The sequence below is a fragment of the Microtus ochrogaster genome, chromosome 15 (assembly GCF_000317375.1).
Source record: "Microtus ochrogaster isolate Prairie Vole_2 chromosome 15, MicOch1.0, whole genome shotgun sequence".
In the NCBI taxonomy this organism is placed as follows: Eukaryota; Metazoa; Chordata; class Mammalia; order Rodentia; family Cricetidae; genus Microtus; species Microtus ochrogaster.
Window position 1 is genome coordinate 17907392 of NC_022017.1, and position 24195 is coordinate 17931586.

At 39.8% G+C, this 24195-nt stretch overlaps 1 protein-coding gene across 8 annotated transcripts in view; it reads right to left on the minus strand.

Annotated features, from left to right (window-relative positions):
- Positions 1–24195, minus strand: part of Pphln1 (periphilin 1) — an 84006-nt gene that overhangs the window by 27641 nt on the left and 32170 nt on the right. For 5 of the 8 annotated variants that reach the window (XM_013348866.2, XM_005354303.3, XM_013348867.2 and 2 more), the window contains 4 exons: positions 15928–16139; positions 8118–8174; positions 4886–4965; positions 286–405 (listed from right to left, as the gene is read on the minus strand). In XM_013348866.2, the coding sequence (XP_013204320.1) occupies positions 286–405; positions 4886–4965; positions 8118–8174; positions 15928–16139 (469 nt within the window). The remainder of the gene's footprint in view (positions 1–285; positions 406–4885; positions 4966–8117; positions 8175–15927; positions 16140–24195) is intronic. The other 3 variants (XM_013348870.2, XM_013348869.2, XM_013348865.2) reach the window with 1 other exon arrangement.

Here is a 24195-nt window from a genome sequence, read left to right on the forward strand (position 1 = left end):
TTTCACACACTCTTACTTTGTGTAATAAATTCAATAACCCACAAAGATATTTTATCAAGTACCTGTTGAGGAACAAGAACAGAGCAAATATTTTATACTCTGTTTGCTTTGCCCTCATGCATCTCAGGCTATCCTCAAACTTGCTCTGATGACAACCTTGATGGTCCTCTGCCTGCACCTCCTATATATTGGGATTACAGGTGTATGGTACCACACAGGACTTATACCCAGTTTAAAATCAAGACAAAATGTTCAGGTGTGAAACATAAAGTTGAAATTAAATACCTCGAACTCAGAAATCTCAGTCAAGTTATTTTCATCTGACTTCTCTGACTTTTCATTAGCCCACTTGCTTGCAGCCTCAGCAAGTTCCTTCTCGGTTAGCCGGCTGGGTTTGTCTAACACCTACCATAAATAAAGAGACATCTTTGTTAGCATTCTTAAAGGCCTCTAACACCAGGAAGCACAATGCAGTGAGATGAGTATACCCCCTTTTCACTCCTTCAAAAACATTCAGCAGAGGGCCAGACAAGTAACACATGTGTGTTCATCCCTAGCACAAGGAAGGTGAGGAAGGAGAACTGAAAGTGCTGGGCCAGCCATAGCTACACAGGAAGACACAAAACTCAGTCCAGAATCCCTTTAAATAGCAATTCCTAAAGGACACAGGGACTATACATCACTCAGAATTTCATTTATATAAAACTTCAAGACCTCATCTAATGGGCCAATGCAAAAAGCATGACAAATACATATAAACTGTATCCAGGATACAAACAACATCATATTGATTATAATTTTTATCTTTAATTATGCTCAAATGAAATAAAGTAATGGTTAAATTTTATTACAGTAAATCCTTTAAAAAGATTTATTTATTTTAATATGTGTGGGTTTTGCCTGCCTGTAAGTCTGTGCTTCACATGTGATCCCGCTGTCCCCTAAGGCTAGAACAAGGGCACTGGATCCCCTGGAATATTAGATTTACAGAGGATTGTGAAGCACGGAATCAATCCCGGTCCTCTAGAAAAGCAGCCAATGCTCTTAACTACCAGACCATCTCTCCACCCCTAAGGTAAACTCTTAACTCAAGAGAAAGGCCCAAATATGTCATCTTTATAATTTGTGATAAATTGTATAAGTCATTCTTGCACAAGAGTTTAAAGATTTAAATTTCATTGTTTTGGCATACTACTACTTTCTCTAACTGAATACAATATAATCAGAGCATGGGCTTGGAAGCTACAGGCAGATCTCGGCATGCAGTATGGTTTAATCACCTGTTGGACGGGGCTTAATTACTTTTACAAAGCAGTTGTGAGAATAAAGAAACGGGCCTAAAAAGTATCTGTAATAATGTCTTGTACTTTTTCTTTCCCATGTTCACGGCCATAAATTTACTGTACTGAGACAAATTTGGGAAGATGAGTGAGCTCATGGTAGAAGCAAAGACAAACAAAAGGTCTTTCTGGGTCACTCTCAATCCCAATAAGGGCCTGCAGTGTGGACAAATGAGTGCAGCAGCACAGCACGGGTTATAAAGCCTTTCCTTGGAACCTTCATGGTGGCCCTCTGATTCCATCCTATTTCCTGGGAGACTCTTTACCAACTAGGCCCAAACGCTCCTATCTCTTAACTTTTCTAAGAGTGTATCACTGACTTAATCTTACATCAGTATGATGATTAATCTTGGTTTCCAGCTTGAAGGGATATGGTATCAACAAAGAAAAATACCTCTGTTGGGTCAATAAGGTTGCTTTCAGAAAGGACTGACTCGGGTGGAGAAAGTGGTGCTCATGGGCCTTCATACAGTAGCCCAAACATGAAGAGCTCCAAGGAAAGGGTGATGCTGCAGCTGCTGTCCTCCAGGGATATCTGAGCCTGACTTCTCTGGCCTTCCATGACAGGGTTAGTATCAGCAACTGTCCAGGAATCTTTTAGGCCTTAGAACTGGTCTAGGACCACTGAGGCACTTAGAAGCCCAGGTCCTAAGTCTCTCTAATGTGCTGCCATTTACAGACTACCCAGAAACTATCACATAAACCAAGATAGTGCATGCTAAACCTTTTATAATATGTACACACTGCAATAGCTCTACCCAATACTCCAGAGAACCTTGTCTAATATACAGTCCCAGTGAAAACAAACCAACAAAAGAAACAAAGAAAACCACCTCAGCAGTACTGGTGCACTGCCATGAATGAAGTACTTCTACAAACCAAAGAACATTCTGATAGAAATTCACCAAAGGGAGCAGGGCAGGCCTCATTACCTCAAATTAGAAAAACAAGAAACAGAACAATAGTAATTTATCTAAACTCACTAACAAACACTGATAGAAAGTGCACATGAGCTTCATTTGACCTGATCAAGCTCACCAAGGAACAGGAGGCCATGGGTTATTTTTATCGCGCGCGCGCGTGTGTGTGTGTGTGTGTGTGCGCGCACGCGCGTGTCTGTACACGTGTACATACGCAGCATTGTGAAAAAAAATATTTTTGCTCCAAATATACTATTTTGACTTAATTATTCAGAGAAACTGCATGTCTCATAAAGCCAGGAACGACTCCAAAAAGTTGCCTGTCATTTTATAACAAAAAATCAACAAAAGCAAAGTGAGCAGAAACTGTAAAAAGAGGCTTTTTCTCTAAGATAGCGTACGTAACCACCTAGGGAAGCTTTAAAGAAGACAGACACTTGGCCTAGAGAGGCCACCACAGTGGTCTTCAAAGATTTCCACCTAGGAAATGGGTCTGCATAATATAGTTTTGGGGGCTAGAGAGATGGCTAAAATGGCCAAGAGTACACACTGCTATTTCAGAGAAACTGAATTTGGTTCTTAGCACCCATGTAGTTGGCTCATAATTACCTGTAACTCCAGATCCAGAGCATGAAAACCTCTGATCTCTGGCACTAGCACTCAAATGCATACACCTACACATGTGTGTAATTAAAAACCATAATTTTTTAAAAAGCCAAAGGAAGAAAGCAGCCAGTCATAGTCAACCCTAAACTTCCCTGCCTTTGCATACTGCAAGACACAAAATCAACTAGTGGCTGACACTTTGTGTATGGCTTCCATGTACATAGTACAGCTTAGACTTATTTTCTACAAATCTCTCTATTATCAGCTCACGTCACAGACCAAAATTATCAAGTCTTGAGAAGACAAAGAGAGAAAGCCTGAAACTTACCCCTGAAGTCTATTCCACAGCCATTAAATAAGCTTAACTCCCTCATTCCAATCTTCTACCCATCCAGAAGGGTTTGTTTTTATCCCTTGGTTTGTTTGTCTGAAGGCAGAGTCTCAATCTGTAGCCAAAGTTAGTTCATGATTATGAAACCCCTTTGTCTCAGGACTCAAGTGCTGGGATTACTGGCATAAGATGCCTACTCAGCTAAGGAGGTTAAAACAGTACCTACCATAAGACAGTATATTATTAGGAATACAAAAAAAAATTTAAAGAAAATAAAAACATAACCAAGAAAATAATGTATGTTTATAATTTTAAAAAAGAAAGTTTATGTTTTCAAGAGAGCTATAGAGCAGAACCAAGCTAATGACTTAGGAGTTCTTTTTTTTTTTTTTTTTTTTTTTTTTTGGTTTTTCGAGACAGGGTTTCTCTGTGGTTTTGGAGCCTGTCCTGGAACTAGCTCTTGTAGACCAGGCTGGTCTCGAACTCACAGAGATCCGCCTGCCTCTGCCTCCCAAGTGCTGGGATTAAAGGCGTGCGCCACCACCGCCCGGCCGACTTAGGAGTTCTTGTAAAATGTAAAGCAATCCTGCCACGGGAAGTATTCTGTCTATCTGTTACTGAGTGTGTGCACTTGATAAATTATCACACAGAACTATTTTCTAATAAACCCCGTAAAAATATACTCCCAAAGCCATAATGTTTGGGAGAAAAAGCCCTCAGTTGAGAAGGTAATTTAAAAACTCAGGACACTGATGCAGGATTAGCAAGACCAGCCTGAGTTACTATGAGGTCAAGTCCAATTTTAAAACCAAATACAAATTTTTCAGAGAGCTGGTTTCTCTGGCTGGCAAAATATCTGTCAACCATCTGCAAGGGCAAGAACCTCAAGTCTAGCCATGCCACAGAACAGCAAAGAACAACCTGACACTTCAGAATCCTCAGATTTCTGAGGGTCCTCCAGTGATAAGATTTATCACAGAAAAATCACTTTTTCCTTTCAAGCAGAGAAACTGCTGTCCCTGTAGACCATCAGAGTGACAGGGGTAACTATTCCTGCTAAAATGTCAAAAACGTTAAGAGGAAATCAAAAAGGAGAGAGCATCTGAAACAAGTTATGAACATGAGAAAGGGTGAGAGGTTGATAAAGGAAACAAAGTGAAGAGACATCAGCTCCATCGTTCCAACGTTTTGAGAAGCTGGGAATAAAGAATGGTATGCGAGGAGCAGGTCCACTTGGAGGAAATTATTTTCGCTTCGGAAGTTTCAGTCTCCTATAGAATTGAGATTTAAACCTAGCTGTGTATGGGTTAGTAAAAGGTTATACTGCATATCAAGAATTGAATGGTTCTAGATACATGTTAAACTTTTGCCTATGCTCTCAATGCCCCAAATAAAAGCAAATCCTATGAATACACACCCTATCCAAATATGTAGCCCATTTGGTTATGGTGAAGAATGGCAAAGGTTACAGCAGCAAATAAAAATCGTAGCAAAACCACCTATGGAGAAATATCAATGAGAAAAATGATCATTTATTTTGGCCTTTGTAATATTTTCAAGTAGAGAAGACTTAAAATTCAAGCTTTCAAAGGGTTCATTAAGCATCCTACGTACACACAATATTGTTTTGCTGGTCAACCCATTATCTTCACATTGCAGTTCTACCTAACTTTAGAAAAGCAACAAACCTTGGATGAAGAGACTGCTGAAGAACTTGAGGGTGAAGTATCTCTTGATGTTTTCAAAGACTGGATGGATCTCTCTTTACCTATATAACAATGGCAAGATTGAATATAGGACAAGAAACAACACAAGATGTAATTCTCTAGCTTTTGTTTCCAAGTAATAAGGAAAGCCACATACGTACTTTATTCTGAAAGTTCTCATCATATTACTGTAGTAGTAACATCTAAATCTACCTCTTAGTAACACCACAAAACATTAATGTAATGTGGAATGAAATAACGGCATATATGGCAGTTAGGCCACACCAAAGTCAGTTGTAAGTATGATCACAGAAATGCTGAAAAAGGCAAAAACATACTTTAATTAGAGGTTCCACAAACTTCCCTGCCACAGCTAAGCAAGCTCGAGAGAATCAGGTTTCTGAGTACCTCAGGTGGTATTAAATAATAACTCTTCCCAAGGTTCTGAAGCTAGGAAGCCACTCTATCCCAGTGACTCTCCGTCAAGGACAGTCTTGTCCTCCCCACCCTGTCACTGGGCAATGTGTAAATCATGACCTTTTCTGCTGCTGAAAATCTTTAACATATCAAAATATAAATACCCAGAATGTTATTACAGTTAGTATGTAGCTACCACAGAGCAATCGATCGGTTAAGAGACAGCCCAGAGAGTACTATACACAGGAAATTTAGCAGACACTCCTAAAACATTCACACCATTTAAAAGAATTTAGAAATCAATTAATTCAGAGCACTGATCCAGAGCCTGGTATAAGGTATGTGAACAATTGTTTTGTTTAAAATAAACCTCTATAAGATAAAGTCACCATCATTTGTTATTTAAGATACTCACATAATGCTGCATGGAACCATTTTTAATAGAAACATAAGCCAGAAAATATATGAACATTATTATGTAAGTAGGTTCAATAACCAAAATTTAATTACATTTAGTTTTTAGCTAGCTAATTTATTTAAACTGTTTTAATATCAGTTTATAAAAATTATTAAAAGTAAGCTGTTCCTGATTTAAAAAACACCTTACTAATAACTTTCAATGTATAGTCAATTCTGTCATCTTAAGTTCTGGGAAAACTAAGAATATGAACAATACAAAGCTATTTTAGAAAGTGGCCACACAAATATTGCTAAAGCCTAGAAAGTGGAGAGAGCCCAGAGAGCAGGCAGGAGCAGAAGCAGACACCAAGTCACCTGCAGAGTGCAGCGAAGCCAGCTTTACTCAGAGGCTCCACAACTTCCTGCCACAGCTAGGCAAGCCCTAGAGAAGCAGGCTTCTAACCACCTTGTATTAAACAGCTTTGCCAGGGTACTGAAGACAAGAAGCCACACTATCCCAGTGGCTCTCAGCCAGGGAGTTTGTCCTTCCCACCCTGACACTGGGCAATGTGTAAAGAAATTCTGATTGTTTTCTGTGAGAGAATACCACTGTCATAGACAACTGCAGGCCTAAGACAATATGAGAGATTTCTATGGGGGACAGCCCCATCCATCATCCTTAACAGAATCATCCGGCTTCAATAATGCAAAGGCTCAGTGAGAAACCCCCACCCTAAGTTTAGTACCCCAATTCTGAAGTTTCAACAGTTTTTTTTTTTTTTTGTAAAAGACAGAACCTAGATTCTTGTGGTAGCATAAGTTCCAGGCCACCCAAGGCTGACTAGTGAGGCCCTATTTTTAAAATACACAAATTACTTGGATAGGAGGACCCTGATACAATCATCATGACATTCTCCAACAGCCAAGAACATAAATTTAAGTCATTCCTTACTGTGTTTCCAATGCATGTGGCAAACTGTATACTGCATTGTAAAGTCTGTCCTAGTACCCAAAGCTCCTAGAGCAGTGGTTCTAAACCTGGGGGTCGCACCCTCTTTAGGGGTCACATATCAGATGTCCTCCATACCATATTTACATTACGACTCAGAGCAGCAGCAAAATTACAGTTACAAAGTAGCAACGAAATGTTTTTATGGCTGTGGGTCACATGAGGACAGTAGTAATGGGTCACAGCATTAGGAAGCTCAACAGCCACTATCCTAGAGGAACAAGTATCATGACTTTTTATAGTAGCTCTGGTCTACATAGCCTATAGACTTAAGAACACAAGTAGGCACTCAAAGTTAAATAGAAAGCCAACTTATTTTTTTACACTTAGTTACTAAATAAAGGCATAATTATGTTGGGTAATTAGTTGTATATGAGTCCGACACTGTAAAACTAAGAAATGAATCTGGAAAACTCTGATTTGGGGTCAAAGAAGGATATCAGAGACTTGTCTCTATGATATTCTGACTACCCAGATAAAGGAGATAAACATGTACCCTTTGTCCTCTTCCTTGAAAGTTAATTCAATGGGCTTGTCAATCACTTGTGCAGGAAAACACCCTTCTGGGCAAACTGTCTGTTCTAGAGACCTTAGAAATAGTAGAAAGACATTTAAATATAGATAGATGGTTCCTTTGGCCACTGGCCATTCTCACCCTTCAAGCGTCTTCCAGTTCTGAAATAAACACCATCTATTTTCTAATATGCTATATTCTGTGTGGCTCATCTAAACTGTTGTCAAGATCACAGGGATAGGGGAGCCCAGGGAGGGCCAAAGCAAAATCCTAGTGCCAATTATATATTCAATTTTAGCATGCATTAGCGAGAACAAAGGGAAAAACCAGCAACAACACACAAAGAAAAGATGACAACTCAACAGCTGTCGATCTCAAGATTTGCTTCACAAACAGGATATTGCTAGTGTAACTAGGCCAGGTATGATCCCAAGTGTAGCCCAAGAATCTTTCCTGATTTCAGATGCTCAGGGTTAACATAAGCAGACATCAATCAATCTTCATATGCAGAAGCAAAGGATTGCAGAAGGAAAAGAAATGGTTTCTCAGAAACACTCATTTATACCTGTTTCATAAATGAGTAGATAAGCAAGAAGCAAGGAACAAAGACAAACAAAGACAACAGCAAAAACTGCAAAGTAAGTAGAATCTCTAACTCCCACTGCCAACAGACTCATTATTCTATAGGCTCTACCCTCCTGTGGCAGCCATTGCTGAGTAAGAATGGCTGGTCAAGACAACCAACTACCTGGCTATATTGCTAGTGACAGTGTATTTGAGAGAGCAGTAAGATACTTTCCCCCATTTAAATAATTTCTCAAATCAAACCTCCCACCCTTTCAAAATTCCAGATCAAAACCTACTTCCAAACTCACCTCTTCCTGGATTTGCTTCATTCTGTCGTTTGTAGGAAGCACCAACACGCGTGGACTCTAGGGAAAGGTGGCAGGGAGGAATTAACACCAGCACCTCTGTGCCAGGGAGGAGCATGGTAACACCCCAGAAGTAGGAGTAAAGAGAAGAGGTACTTCTGAGCACTTGCTGGTGATCCTAACCACCTCCAACCCACATCAAGCTGAGCTGTGCGAGCAGCTGTACTGAGGAGAAACCAAAGCAGAACAGGAAAGAACCAGACGTTCTGCATACTGCAGTGATCATTGAGAGAACTATCAGACACTTGATGGTTCCTAAAAACAATCTTTTTACAGAAGAAATGTATAGTTACCTAGAATAACAGCAGATGCAAAAAGAGCTTTGTATGAGCCCCCTTAACCTACCTAAAAATGAGTCTAGTAAAAATATCTTACTACAGGAAAGGGGACTAGAGTCTAGCACATCACCGAGACACTCACAGGCTGTTAACCTATTCTGAGAGCAACTCAGATCTCACCCGCGACTGTATGTAACAAGAAAAGATTTCTTTTCCATATGTCCAACCATTCAAATGCCACAGCTTGCTAACATCTCCCCACCAGAAACCAGTAACCTGCATTCAGAAATCCTTTAAGTTCAACTATCTGACCCTTCCCATGTGGACACAAAACAAATTGTATGTCCTCTTGCAGGTCTCTCTGCTGACCTGTTTCCTGTCAGTTTGTTTCTCGACTGTAAACTATCAGAGAACACAGAAGGAAACGATTGTAATTCCTCTATCATGTTCACTAAGTGGAAGAGTGAGAACCAGCTAAGGATGAAAGGCTTATGTGCATAAGTAGCAACATTTGTTCATACAAAAACTGTAAGGTTCACATTCAAAGATGTGGTACAAATCACATTAGGTGGGGAGGACAGGTGTAGTTAGGCCGCTGGAAGGGAAATCACCATTAATAACAAAACACAATACCAGGAAAGTTTTCTGACTTGTCCAAGAATAGATTTACTAATACTCTAATATTGCAACAACTAAAACTTACTGATTCCCTTCACAAAGTCTCTCATACATGGATTTTCCTCAGATACAAATTTACAGCTACCACCTTGGTTGACCCCTTCACTATGCTATATTCAGAATATGAAAACATTGTAGATTCTTATAGAGACAAAACAGACCAAAAATAAAGGGTCCCAAATAATCCTCTACTATCAAATGATCAGACCATAGCTGCTGGATGCCTAATGCAACAAACTGTCATGAAAGCCCTAATAACTAAGCTTCTCCCCAAATGCCCTGTATTGTAATAAAAACAACTCCATAATAACAGGGTCTTGTACTTGCCATCTACCAAATGGTCCAGAAGGCAAGGCTGGTAGCTTCTCTTCACCACTACAGAATGATTCTCCTTTAGCACAACCACTGCACTCCTGTCCACATCCTTTACTAAAACTCCTATCAGCTCTGGTCTGAAAAAATATCCTTTCTTCTTGGTGTTTCTCACCCAGCAGAATACTTTGGTGGGCGAGCTGAGGAGTGCACCCCATGCTCCCTTGGCATCTCCTGACTGGGCTGTGGTGGCAGGGGGAGCATCTCCGCAGAAGACTCCAAGGCTTTGGGGCTCTAACTACCCATGTCTCTCTCTCACCCTCCATACATCCCTCAGAAGACCCGACAGGCTCTAAGATCAGCACTTCATGGACACCCCAGAATGGCTGTGCGCACATCTCATCATATCAAGTCAAACATCACTCCCTCTAACCTCCCAGGGGGAGCTTCTTAACAATTTTTATCAGGTCAATTTCTTGTTGAACGCTTTTCACTCACAAGCAAATTCTTCAGATTTTGTGCTATATTTCCAAAGATTGTCTTCTCTGTATCCAAGCCAATCCTGAAGGAGATTTCAAATTTCCTCCCCCTTTATTGCTATGTTTACCAAAGGGGAATGTGTAGTTTCTGGCAAACAGTTTATTTATTTATTTGTTTGTTTGTTTTTTCAAGACAGGGTTTCTCTGATTAGCTTTGGTGCCTGTCCTGGAACTAGCTCTTGTAGATCCGCCTGACCCTGCCTCCCAAGTGCTGGGATTAAAGGCGTGCGGCACCACCGCTTGGCTTGCAAACAGATTTTTAATAATCACCAGCTTTCATTTCCAACATCAGGTAAGGAATGGATGTGCCTTTCTCAAAATTATCTCCCTGCAGCCTTATGTTCTTCATCTTCCAGAAAGGAAAAGAGATCTAATTTAAGAGATCCTCCACTAAGCTTACACTCAAGAATCAACATTACTGGCCCTTTCTTTTCCCAGTTTGCATCTTTACAATTGAGCATTACCCATATCTACAGGCGTCTCAGGCTCTTCACAGTAAGCCCTTCCTCAGACAGTCCTCATACTGGATCCAGAGGTTTGCTGACTGTCTCAGGGTGTTACATGCCTGGGACAGACAAACAAGACTTAACTGACTCAAATTTTCCAGATAACTGCCTTATAGTAACCCAAGAGGATGAGTCTATCTTTAAACCCACTCACAAGACCAAAGGTCACCTGCAGCTGTGTGTGTACCAGACCAATCAGGTCCTCCTCAAGTGTCCAAATGAAGTCAAGTTAAAAGGCCTGTCACTGTGGATGTCTCTGTCTAGAATTAAGACTGTTCCACTACAATTTCAAGCAACCTGAATAGACATAAAACATATTGGCACTTCTGTTTACTGCTGTACGAGTATACTCCCAAGAGCCAGAAAATGAGATCAGCCTCCACATCCATCCAGAGACAGATAAAGAAAGCACAGTACTTATGAGCAATAAAATTGTATCCAGTTGCTAAAAAAGAAATTATGACATTTGAAAGAAAACAGGTGGAATTGGAAGTCATTATGTTACACAAAAGTATGACAGACTCCAAGAGGCAACTACCACAAAAAGTACAGAGAAAGGCTATTGTGTGCTGAGCACAAAATGGGACAGCCACATCACACCCCATCCTCCCAAAGCTCAGGGATCACTGTGGAAGAGGGGGCAGCCATATCACACTCCATCCTCCAAAACTCAGGGATCACTGTAGAAGAGGGGGAAGAACGACGATAGGAGTCAGAGGTTTTGGAAGATTGCTGCAAAACGTTTCCAGACAAGACAAGCCTGACACACAAAACCTCCACAAGACCAAGCTTCTAAAACTTCAACATGGATAGAAGAGGGGCTCACAGTTGATGGCTCTGTTCCTTGATGTGGTTACAAACACAATTTGACTGCTGCCACCTTAACTTCCCTAAGGGAGAGACCAAAACCTCAAACTATGAATGAAAATACACCCCGAACCCCGTTCCTCTAAGTTTATATCAGGGTATTTTATCACAAAATGAAACTAAGGCACATGACACACAGGATGCTATCAGAAGCAGTGAGCCAGAGCACACAATCAGCCATGCTGTTCACAAGGACAAACAGCTCAAAACATAGGATATGAAACACAGCAGGTAAGGCGAAGTCAATGCATTACCAATTTAAAGACATATTCAACTTGTAACTGAAATTGGTGCTATTGTAAGCCAAGGAGCATTTCCACTGGATCCATAGAGTAAAGTGCTTGGCACTGTGAGTGAAACTAAAAGCTGGAGACACAATTTAAATGCACTGAAGAAATATTCATCAAGTCCTGTAAGAGTTTGATAGTATTTGGTGACTCCTTGCACATAATAGCTAAGTATATACCTAATATAATCCTTCAAACAATACTCTCTTCCTGAGATAGGATTTCCTGCTGAAAGCAAAGATATGTGTAATCAGAGCTACCCAGTTTAACAACCACTGCTCATTCTTGACAAATCATATGAGAACAAATGGTATTTTAGAAAATGAAAACCAGAAAGCATCATTAGAGATGACGAAGTTATGCATTATTTCTCACAAACCACTGTGAAAAACTCAGTGCAATGCTTAACAAGCAAGGACATGCCAGGTATACTTTAATTCAGGAGACAAACACTACAACACAGACACTGTACTGGGTCATTCTTGAACATTGAAGCTTTAAAATGAAAATACAAAGGGTCTTATAGTGACAAGAAATTCTGTGAAATAGTTACAAGATTTTAACAAGTGGGATAATCAGACTCAGACGGACAAAATTTGCATATTCTCTCTTCTCTGTGGAACCCAGATTCCTTGGTATAAATAAAAGGAGAAAGGATACTATTCAGGAAGAACAAGGGGATCACAAGATGGGAGACAAAGGAAGTAGAAAAGAGTATGATCCAAGTGTGTTATATACATGAGTAAAAATGTTTTTGTATAGTTAATATACACTGATTTTTTAAAAAAACTTAAGGACTTTGAAGAATGTGCGTAAGAGTGAACTTGATAGTTCTGGTGTTACGTTTCATGCTAAACAAATTATAAATGATAAAAGGGTAAGAGAACGAGGCAACCCAGGTCATCCTGCAGTGCTATCATTTAAATATGGACACTGAAAAGACTAAAGATGATGAGCTCACAGCTGCACTCACATCAAGAGAGTCTGAGACAAACTTCAAAGCATTGAAGTCAATTTGAGGATCTGAGCATGTGCCGCACTCCTACAGTCCTGGAACTCAGAGGCAGAGCTAGGAGGATAGGGAGTCCCAGGCTCTTTCAGCAACATTGAAGCCAACTTGGGTTATATGAGACCCTCTCCCAAAGTAAACAAAACAAGAGAAAAATTATATGGTGAATTATAATTACAAACCTTGCCAATTCTGACAATGAGTCCAATTACACAGAACTCAAGCAGTGGAATGAGAGAGAACTGGCTCTCCCCAAGTAGTGCTCTGACATCTGTACACACAGTGTGACATGTACACACACAAACACACACACAGAGCAAATAAAAAACACACTACTACTAAGAAGAAAAAGTGGCCGAAGTCTGGCAAAAGATGACTCCGTCAGTAAAGTCCTTTCCTAATAAAGTTAAGGACTTGATTTAATCCGTAGTACCCTTGTATGGCAGCCAGGCAGGGGACCAGGGAGATGGTTCAGCGACTAAAGGCACTTCCAGCCATGCTTTATGACGTAAGTTCAATCCCCAAGATCCACATAAAAAGAGAAAATTTTCAATGCTGTTTTTTGACCTCCATGCATGTGTCAAAATATGTATGCACCACCCCTATATAAACACCAAAGAAACTAAATCCCTGTGCTCTGCTAAATTTCTTTACCACACACCGATTCCTTTGTCATTGCTCATCACTACAGACACTAAGGATGCGACAACTCCTGAGACACGGCGCCTCACATATGCTCCTTTCCAAATGCTATAGCCGAGCCACTAAAGTCAAAGTGGACATAGGAAAACGCTTCCTCAGAAAACTCTGCTTTAAGTCAGTCCAGTGACAATAGGAAGGTTAGGACAGGGGGACAACTGGAAGCTCAGAGTCATCCTGGGATGCATAATGAGTTCAATGACAGCCTGGGATTTTAGCTAAATCCTGTTTCAAAACACAAAAAACTTTGTTTCAGAAAAACAAAAAGTAGGGCTCATTTGCCATCCAACTAACTTTAATGACTTTACTAGGTGCTAGCAAGCAAAATCCTCATCTCTATTTACTATTTTATATTTTATTAAGATTCCATTATTAGCTGTCAAGGTATTTTTCTTTTCCCCCAAACTGTTACATTTAAGATACACATATCTGAAAGGGGTGGGGGAGGTTAAAAGATGTGTGGGATTTTAACTATATCTCTATGCTACTGTTGTTTTAATTTTTCTAAGGACATACTTATTAAAAATCTTTTTTTCTTGGGCTAGAGCGATGGTTCAGTGGTTTAGCATGCTTGCTGCTCATCTAGAGGACCCCAGTTCAATTCTCAGCATTCATACAGTGGCTTACAACAATATACAATTCTTCATTCATTCATTCATTCATTCATTCATTCATTTATTATGGATATTCTGTTTGCATATATGTAATGAGGACACCAGACCTCATTACAGATGGTTGTGAGCTACCATGTGGTTGCTGGAATCGAACTCGGGTCCTTTGGAAGAGCACGCAATGCTCTTAACCGCTAAACCATCTCTCCAGCCCTACAATTCTTATTCTAAGGAAGCCAATGCCCCGCTTCTGACTTTCTAGGGCACCAGGCAAACACAGACATAGAATCAGTATTATTGCAGGAGATTTGTTTGGGATGTTGCTCCCAGACCACCAAAGGAGTCAGGACTTGATTCCGAGGGTGGGGGTCTACATCCAGCTGACTGGAGTGGACTATATTGCTTTCTGGAGGACATCCAAAAGGACTAAAGAGGGGTCAAAAAAGAGGCACCGACTTTTTGAGCAGGGGAAGCAAGGAGTGAGTGTAGAGGTTGCTGATCGCTTTCTCCATCACTCTGTGGATATATCAGTTCTTGCCCTAACATCTGACTCCAAATCATTTTTTATAAATTTTATATGGTTACAAAATTTAATAAAACAGTAAAAGAAGCCACTTTATATAGCCTCCAACGTGAGGAAGGATCACACAGCTACAGTCACCATACTGCCTCAGGTCACCAGCAAGAGCTTTTCCCACTGAAAATCTCGCAACACGGTATGTCTGGTGCATAAACATAGAAGCAGACATCACATCCATACACATTATATTAATTAATTTAAAAATAAAACCTTTTCTGTGTTTATGGTACGGGACAATTCTATATTCTGTCAATTATATTTTAAATAAATGCTGATTGGCTGGTAGCCAGGAAGGAAGTATAGGCAGGAAAACCAAACAGGAAGTAGAGGTGGGGCAATGAGAACAGGAGTATTCTGGGAAGAAGGAAGCTCTTCCTGCAGTCCTGTCCAGACACCAAGGAAGCAAGATGTGACCTGCCACACCGAAAAAGGTACCAAGCCATGTGGCTAATGTAGATCAGAATAATGGGTTAATATAAGCTACAAGAGCTAATAAGAAGCCTGAGCTAAAGGGTCAATCAGTTTATAATTAATGCAGACTTTCTGTGGATTATTTCAGGGCTTAGCTAGCCGCACAGCAGGGGCGACAAGCAGGCTCCCTTGTTACATGTTTGTGTGTGAGAACACCAACATGGATGTATCATGGCACACATGGAATTCAGAGAACCACCCTGGATATTGATCCTTGTTTTCTGCCTTGTAAGAGATGTCTTATAGTGGCCATTACTGTATACTTTAGGCTAGCTGGTCTACAAGCTTTCCTTTGTCTAGAAGTGGAGAGGTTAGCACTATCTGTCTTTTTTTTTTTTTATAAGTTCTAAGGATCAGAACTTGTACACACAGCACTTTTCCCCACTGAACCTTCTTCTCAGCCCTCAATAATATTCCTACCTCTTCAGGCTTATTCAGACACCTGTGTGCAAAAAGATGTTTGCTGTGAAGCTTTACTCTTTGCAAATAATAAACAGTAGTTGTGTGAATAATAGACAACTTAAAGATATTTGCAGAACACAAGAATCTAACATCTACCAAAAAAGACAAGGTGAGGCTGTGAGTGGGAGAAGAAAGTTGAGGCTGTAACTGAAAGTTCTTGGACGACTAGGAAGTATGGGAGCGTAGTCACTTTTAGACTTGGTAACAAGGACCTCTTTCACACACAGACAAATTCAAGCATCAACTGTTGTGCAGACTCTAATTCCACACAAAGAACTGAGGAAGGTATGTGTGTATACTTACTGTCTACTCTGTCACGTTTCTGAGTGTTTGAAATTACTCAAGAAAAGATACTTCTCCTACAACTCCGAATCAGTCTGACTTAGTACACTCTCATCAGAGAGGGTCATGAATACACGACAGAGAAAAAGAAACAAGAAAAAAGCAGACGTACTTCTGTGCTGAGACTGATGGAAGGAGTGTGTTCTGCTTCGTTCTGGAGAATAGCTTCTACTGCTGAGACTGGAGCCAGATCTGCTGTGTGGGGAGTCCTTCCGGCCCACAGGTGATTCTCTGAAAACAGGAGCGTCCCTTTTATGGGGAGATCGTTCTCTTGAATAATGAGAAGAGTAGAAACTTTTTCTTCTAAAGCCATCTCTCATGTCCCTTTGAAGGAAAAAAAAAAAGATAATTATATCCTCTTTCTGAATACACAAACGGCAAAGATCTGATTACAAGTCATGCTACACTGAAGTCTTGGCTCCCCCTTTTTAACAGTGACTAACTGTTGAAGTCAGTTAACAAAGCAAAACTTCTGCAAAACATGATTTAAAATGTACCACTTTTCACAGCCTGGAGTAAAGCCAGATTATTAAGTACAAAGCTACTTTGTTCTGAAATGTGAAGAAATAGTCTCTACTACTCTCAGAAACACGTGGGAATTATAAAATGTTCCAAGAAAAACAACTCAGAGCCTTCTCAATATAGTAAGTGATGAACATCTCTCACCCAAATCTTCAAAATCTGAAGCCTATATTCTATATTCATTGGATAGTATTCCCAAGGACTCCTACTGTGCCACATTTCAGAGTTCACACTAGGAATGTTTACCCCATAACTGTTATATAAATGTTTAAAAAAAAAAAACAAAAACAAAAACTGAAAACCCCTCATCTCAAGCATCTCTGAGCAGAGAAACTCTACCTGTGTAATACACAGCTGTTGGGTATGGAGGGCACTGGTAGGTAATGGATAACAATGTCACCAAAATCCTATAAAAGCCAAGAAACCAAAGCCACACAAACAGATTCATCTAACCCAAAAGCAATCTCAAATCTGACTCCAATCTTGTGTGCTCCACACAGACTGTTATGAAGCCTACCACCTTTACAAATCACTTTATCTTTGCAAAACACTTTATCTAAGCAGCATCAATTCAAAGCAGCAAGTAAGCCTCACAATAAAATGCTAGGCAGGGCTGAGGATACAGCTCATTACAAGTAAAGTAATTTGTAGTGATTACTTTGCACGGAAGACACTGTGACTTGATACTAGCACTGAAAAAAAGAGAAGCAAAAGAGGTAGGAAGGAAGGAGAAAAACTTTATGTAGGAAAAAGATCCAAGTAAATCAAACTTATTAAGTGAATCAAGATATATGCCTCTATAAAATATGAAAATAAAACTTTTAAAATTGAAAGTAAACCTCTATCAAAAGAATGTTCAAAGGAGTTTTAATTAAGTTAAGCAGACTTTCATTAAGTAAAAAAAAAATTGTTTATTTTTGTTGTTACTGTTTTGAGATAGGGTCTTTTACTGTTAGCCCAGGACCCTATGCACAGCAATCTTCCAACTTCAACCACCCAAGTACTGGCATTATAGGTGTGAACCACTGTGCCTGCCAAGTCATAAATCCTTATACAGACAAGGGCTGAGACAAACCAAGGACGTCAATTTTATTTTCCCTTCCTTTCCCAGTGCTAGAGATCAAACCCAGAGCTTTTAATAAAAATAATTTTTTTCCATCAACACCTAAAGAATGACCAAGATCAAAAACACTGAAGACAACTTATGCTGGAGAGGTTGTGGGAAAAAGGGAACACTCCTGCATTGCTGGTGGGAGTGCAAGCTGGTAAGCCCCTTTGGATGTCAGTGTGGCGATTTCTCAGAAAATTAGGAAACAACCTTCCTCAAGACTCAGTAATACCACTTTTGGGTATATATCCAAAGGATGCTCAATAGTGCCACAAAGACATGTGCTCAACTATGTTCATAGCAGCTTTGTTTGTCATAGCCAGAACCTGGAAACAACCTAAATGCCCCTCAACTGAAGAATGGATAAGTACTGTGTAATACTCATTGTGTAAATGTAGCAGAAAAAAATAACGACATCTTGAATTTTGCAGGAAAATGGATGGACCTAGAAAACATTATTTTGAGTGAGGTAACCCAGACACAGAAAGACAATTATCACATGTACTCACTCATAGGTGGTTTTTAAACATAAAGAAAACCAGCCTATAAACCACAATCCAAGAGAACTTAGACAACAATGAGGACGCTAAGATAGACATACATAGGTCTAATCTACATAGGAAGTAGAAAAAGACAAGATCTCCTGAGTAAATTGGGAGCATTGGGACCTTGGGGGAGAGTGGAAGGGAGGAGGGGAGAGACAGGGAGGGGAGCAGAGAAAAATGTATAGCTCAATAAATATCAATAAAAAATAATTTTTAACTGATTATCAGTCCCCACTACATAAGCAAGCTGGTTGTCTTGAAGTTCAATTGAGTAATAGTTAATCAAGTCCTTAAATATACTGTCATACAGAAACAAGTTTCCCCAGGAAGAAGTAAAAAGCATCTAAATTTATTTAGAGCAAATGAACTCATATAAAGCACCAATACTGAAATAAAGCATTCGAGAATCAGGCTCACGCCAACCTCTAGTCAGTCAGTCGCTATGTACGTATTCAGACACATCGCAGACCCAATGGAGAACCAAATACAACACAGGTGCTATAGGGTCCCTGCTATCACTGCACTCTGAAGATAGGAAGAAAAGCTGTTGTTAAACAAATACACATAATACACATGGATGTAGTCAGCCAACAATCTGAGAAGTGGGCACAGGGTGAGATGGGATGATCCACATCTGGATGGGAGCATGTCAAGTGAAGAACTCGTGCAGTATCTAGGTGAGCAGTTAAAGACAGCAGTCTGAGGCTTAGAGGAGATTTTGGGCTACCTCTTTACACTTGCGTACAATGGAGCAAGATTTAAGCCCGTGAGTACAGATGAAAATAAGGGATAAAAGAAAAAAGGCAGCTCAGCACACAGGGCTAGAAACTATCAAACAGGGAGATGTGTTGCTGAAGAATGAAAATGCAGGCCTAACATAAGTAAATATACATAAATAAACATAAGAATACAGAGAAGATTCTAGGGTCTGACCACACCTGCTGGCAGCTATAGCTGAAACACGCAAAAAAGAACAGTTATGACATGTTTTCAGAATGGGCAGGTAGTCAGTGAGCAGGAAAGAATGTAAGCTAGATATTCTTATAGTTTATTCCAAAGACAACACACTTCCTACTGAAACTAGAGGATCTTTACCAATTGCTTAGTGGGAAAGAAACAGCATCCTAATCAAAGAAAAATGTACCTACCACCTACCCCCTTCCTTTGAAAAGATGAACTGCTCAGCTAGAGCTTCCATATCCTAACGCCAGAGGGCAGTCAAATGAAAGCACAGCTCAAATGAGCAGCCCTGTGCGTGCAGTTATCTCAGCCAGCACACACCAACCACCCCCCAACTTCAGCAGAGGCATCAGACAACTACCCTGTACCTGTTTGGCAAGTCGATACTTGGTCAGATATGCAGGTATGAATATACACATTATTTGATAGACACTGTGGAGAACTGCCTGGCCTAGGGAAGTTTAGTATTTACTGTGACAAGGGGATTAGTAGTAAACGTCCCAGGTGGCTGGTTCTATGATTTAAAGTAGTATCAACAAACCAGTAAGAAACTGGGTATTCCGCTTATACATCTGATCACAGTACATCACCCAGGAAGTCAGGGCAGGAACAAGGTAGGACCTGGAGGCAGGATCTGAGTGGAGGTCGCGAAAAAAATGGTGCTTACTGGACTGATCCTCATGGTTTGTTGGGCCTGTTTTCTTTTCTCTCTCTTTAACCCTTTTTTTTCTCTAATATTGAAAATTATCCAGGCAGTATATTCTGATTACAGTTTTCCTTCCCAACTACTCCCAGATTCTCCCCATTTTCCCACCCACCCAAATCCACACAACTTTTTCTCATTAGAATACAATTAAAAATTAATAAGAATAATAAGATAAAATAAAACAAATAAACCAGAACAGGACAAAACAAATAAGACTTTAAAAAAAAAAAAAGAGAAATCACAACACATACAGATTCAGAGACACACACATTGCACATACAGAAAGCTCATAAAAACAAAACAGGAAACCAGATAATAAGCAAACGGTTTGTAAGGTTAAGAAAAGAAAAAGCACAGACACAGCACTGAGACCAAAACAAAACAAAATAAACAAACAAACAAAATAAAAAAATTACCACTGAAATTGAATTTGTTTTGTGTTGATATGGGGGCTGCCCCTAAGTGTGCTTTATTTTCCCACTGATACTCCTTGGAAGATGCTAGTTTTTCACTTGCAAACAGTTACCAACCCGAGATAGCTTAAGGGTTAGGGCTAGGGACCTGTATCTATTTTCCTCTCAGTACTAGTACCCCATCTGGCTTAGACCTGTGCACACTGTCAGTCTCTATGACATCATATGCCCAGCATTCCTGTTGTGTCTAAAGGCCTTGTTTCCTTGGTTTCTTCCAGCCCACAGGCTCTGTAAAACTTTGTCTCCTCTTCCAACTCCCTGAGTCCTGAGGGAAATGATTTGATGAGGACACCCCATTTAGGACAAAGTGTTCCAAGGTCTCACTCGTAACTTTAACAACAGAACAACTGACATGGAGCTCTGAGTTGGCAGGGTGCATGCATGAAGTCCTGGATGCAGCACCATGTGAAGCTGAGCACAAGAGCACACGTGAATAAGGTAGATCAGGATGGCAAGACAGCTCATGGGCAAAGGCACGGGCATCAAGCCTGACAGTCCGGGCTCAATCCAAGAACAACATAGTGAAGAGAACCAACTGTCACAATTTGTCCTCTGACCCACTCATGCACACCCATAATTACACACACACACACACACACACACACACACACACACACACACAAAAGGAATAAATTTGTATTTTTTTAAAAAAGTTCATCATCATCCTCAGTTACTTAGAAAGTAGACCAACCTGGACTACTTGTGACCCTATATACAAAAAAGAACAATAAGAAACCCAAACACTTATCTAGATATTTTAGCAAAACCGAGAGTTGAATCAACCTGTGTGGTAGGAACTAAATGAGTCAAACACACAGCAACCATATCTAAAGAAGTGAAGCTAGTCAAGGCTACATAGGGAGACCCTATCTATAAAAATAAAATAAAATAGTAAAATTAATTTTAGCAAATTTTAACTTAACCCAGCATATCCATCTAATCAAAATGTACTTGAAAATCTACTGAACTATTTTACATTGTATTTTCATCTTAAATCTTGAAATCCCAGTGTTACATATTTTCCAGTTAAGAAATTCTTCTACTTGATTGACTCAAATCTCAAGTGCTCAATAGTAAAGCCAGAGATTTGCATCCTGGAAGTTCAGATTGAAAAGGCAAAGACAGTACGTCAGCCTTCAAACAGAGGGATCAAACGGTATTACGTGAAAACGTCAGCAGAAGAGAGACTGAAAAGCAAAGATGGAAGGCATAAGAGACTTAAAACTTCTTATGAAATACACAGATGCTGGAAAAAAATCTACATTTAGAAAGGATTTAGAGGTCATGTGACTTGTCTATTAAAATGTTTGGGGAAACTAGGTTATTAGAAACCAAACATACCTGTACTCAAAACTGTCAAGCGAATGCTTTTCTTTTAAAAAAAAAAAAAAAAAAAAAAGTTTAGAGAGAGAAATTTGTACAACAGGGAACTAGGGCCAGTCTTATTTTGATGGTTGTGGAAGGTGAGCAAAAAAAAAGTCATCTTACAGAATGGGAACTGAAAATCCAACACAAGAATATGGCGGATAAAGAGAACCAAATGTTCAGCAAAGTGACTACAGAGGCTGCCAAGAGAAGAGGCAGCCAAGGTCGGGGCAGCCCCAGACCCCTGTAAGCATCACCTGTGAGAACAGCAAAGACACACATCTAAGGAGGCTCCTTCCGTAGCCACAACAGAACCTCCAAGTTGAGTCCAGAACTCCGCATCATAGATTCTGAAATTCAACAAAGCTTCCCTGGAGACTTTTACACAAAACTCCTTTGACTTAAACAGCAGAGCTTACTAATGTGTAAGAGTAGGTATACATAACAGAATTGTCCACAAGCTAGGAAACAAATACAAAGCTCAGGATACAAGCCTACCAATTCCCAGAGAAGATTCTAGGGTCTCACCACGCCTGCTGGCAGCTATAACTAAAACATGCAAAAAAGAACTGTTATGACCTATTTTTAGAGATGGGTAGGTCGTCAGTGAGCAGAAAAGAATGTGAGTTAGAATTTCTAACCATCAGGGAATAAGTGTGAAATCCTAGAAATGAGTCAGAGATGAAGGTGGGGTCATCTAAATGGGCAAGTTCAAAGGACAACAGAGGCTTGGAGTAAGACACAAGGAATAAATATTGCCTCTTACAAGTCAAAGAATTAGGAAGCATGTGAGCTGAGAAAAAAATTCCTCGCTGCAGTTACAAACCAGGTGGAGAAAATAGCAAAGAAGGAGAGAAAGCATAGCTGCTTTATTTTGAGTGCTGAGTATTAAGGCAGGTGAGACAGCCGAGCATACAGACTGCTAACTGCTCTTGTGGAGGACTGGGGCTCACTGCCTGTAACTCCAGCCCCAGGAAGATCCAAAGCCTCTGGTCTTCACAGCTGTCTGCAGTCCTGACCCAGCCTCAGAGGAAGCAAGACGTGACTGCCTCGCCAAAAAAAGGTAACAAGCCATGTGTCTAACCACCGACAAGAACTATGGGTTAATATAAGTTATAAGAGTTAATAAGAAGCCCGAGATACTAGGCCAGTTTATAATTAGTGTAGACCTCTGTGTGTAACTTTGGGACTGAATCAAAGTAATTGCAGCTGTTCAAGCTGTGGGTCAAACCAAATAGGCAATGCTAGATGAGACCTTCCCGCCTGACATTTGTGCACATGCACAGCACAGCATAGGCACAGAGGTCAGAGGGATGGTTACAGGAGTAGGTACTCTTTACACTACACGGGTTTCAGGGATTGCATACAGGTCATCAAGTTTGGTGGCAGATGTCTACCCACTGGGCCGTTTTATTGGCCAGAGACCCACTTTATTACATGAACTTGAGTATATTAGCTAGAGGAAAATTTCAATGAAGTAGGAAAAAGCACCAGAATCTTGACATCCAAATTGGCCTCTTTAAGAGGTAAATGTTCAGCTTTAAGGGATGGGAGCTGTAGCTCAGTTATATGAGCACGATATGGATAGAATGTATAGGGCCAGAAGAATAGAAAGGAAAATTAAAAGCATATACACAATAACTCACTTGCAATATGCAGAAAGTTGTCATACTGAAACTGCTGAACAGATGATACAGAACTGACTTTACTATTTATTTATTCAGTTACAAGAAATAATGAGGACTAGGAATCATCCTGTATATGTAACACACATCTGTTCCCATACAGGTCTGTCAGGCCCTCAAGCAAAAGGTAATGAAGAAATCGACCAACTATTGGTAGGAGATGGAGACCTCAGAATTTCATTAAAAAAAAAAAAAAGTCAATAGCAAAGGTTTAAAAAAAAAAAAGACTTTTTCATCATACAGCAACAAGCCAAGGATATTATAAGAAAATATCCTACTTGTCCTTTATACAACCAAACCTGCAGGAAGTAACCCAAAGGGAACTCAAAGAAATGAAATCTGACAGATGGATGTTCTCCATTTTGTAGAATTTTGAAAATTAAAATATGTGAACCACACCATTGATACCTATTCAAAGGGCAACTGCTTTGAGTTTTGAAAAGGCTGATTTAGGTATGCTGAATTAAGACTGACAACGCTCCAGCATATCTCTAAGAAAATGAAACAGTTTTTTGTTTATTACAATATAAAGCATATTACAGGTATACCACACAATCCTACAGATTAGGCTGTTAGAAAGGTAAAATTGATCTATAAAGAATATAAATAAACAGAAAGGGGTAATAAAAAAACTCAGAAATGGATTGCATAATGCTTTATGAACTTTAAATTTTCTAAATACTAATAAGAAAGGAACAACAGCTATAGAAAGATATTGATCGATAGAAAAAAACTACTATTAAATCAGCCAGTATACTTTTAAGATGTGTTGACCTCAGAATGGAAACCAGGACATGTGTTACACTGGGGAAGAAGATTTGCTTGTTGCCACAACAGAAGAAAAGCTATGGATCATAAAAATTGATAAAGGTTTGATTTAAACAAGAGAGACCCCTTAAGCAGAAGAGATGATAGTTCATCAAACAGTGTGACCATTCAATCTAACCAATAAAACTAAGAAATGCTTTTCATTTGATCTGATCTAACTTGCCATAAGGGAACCTTGCCAAAATTAG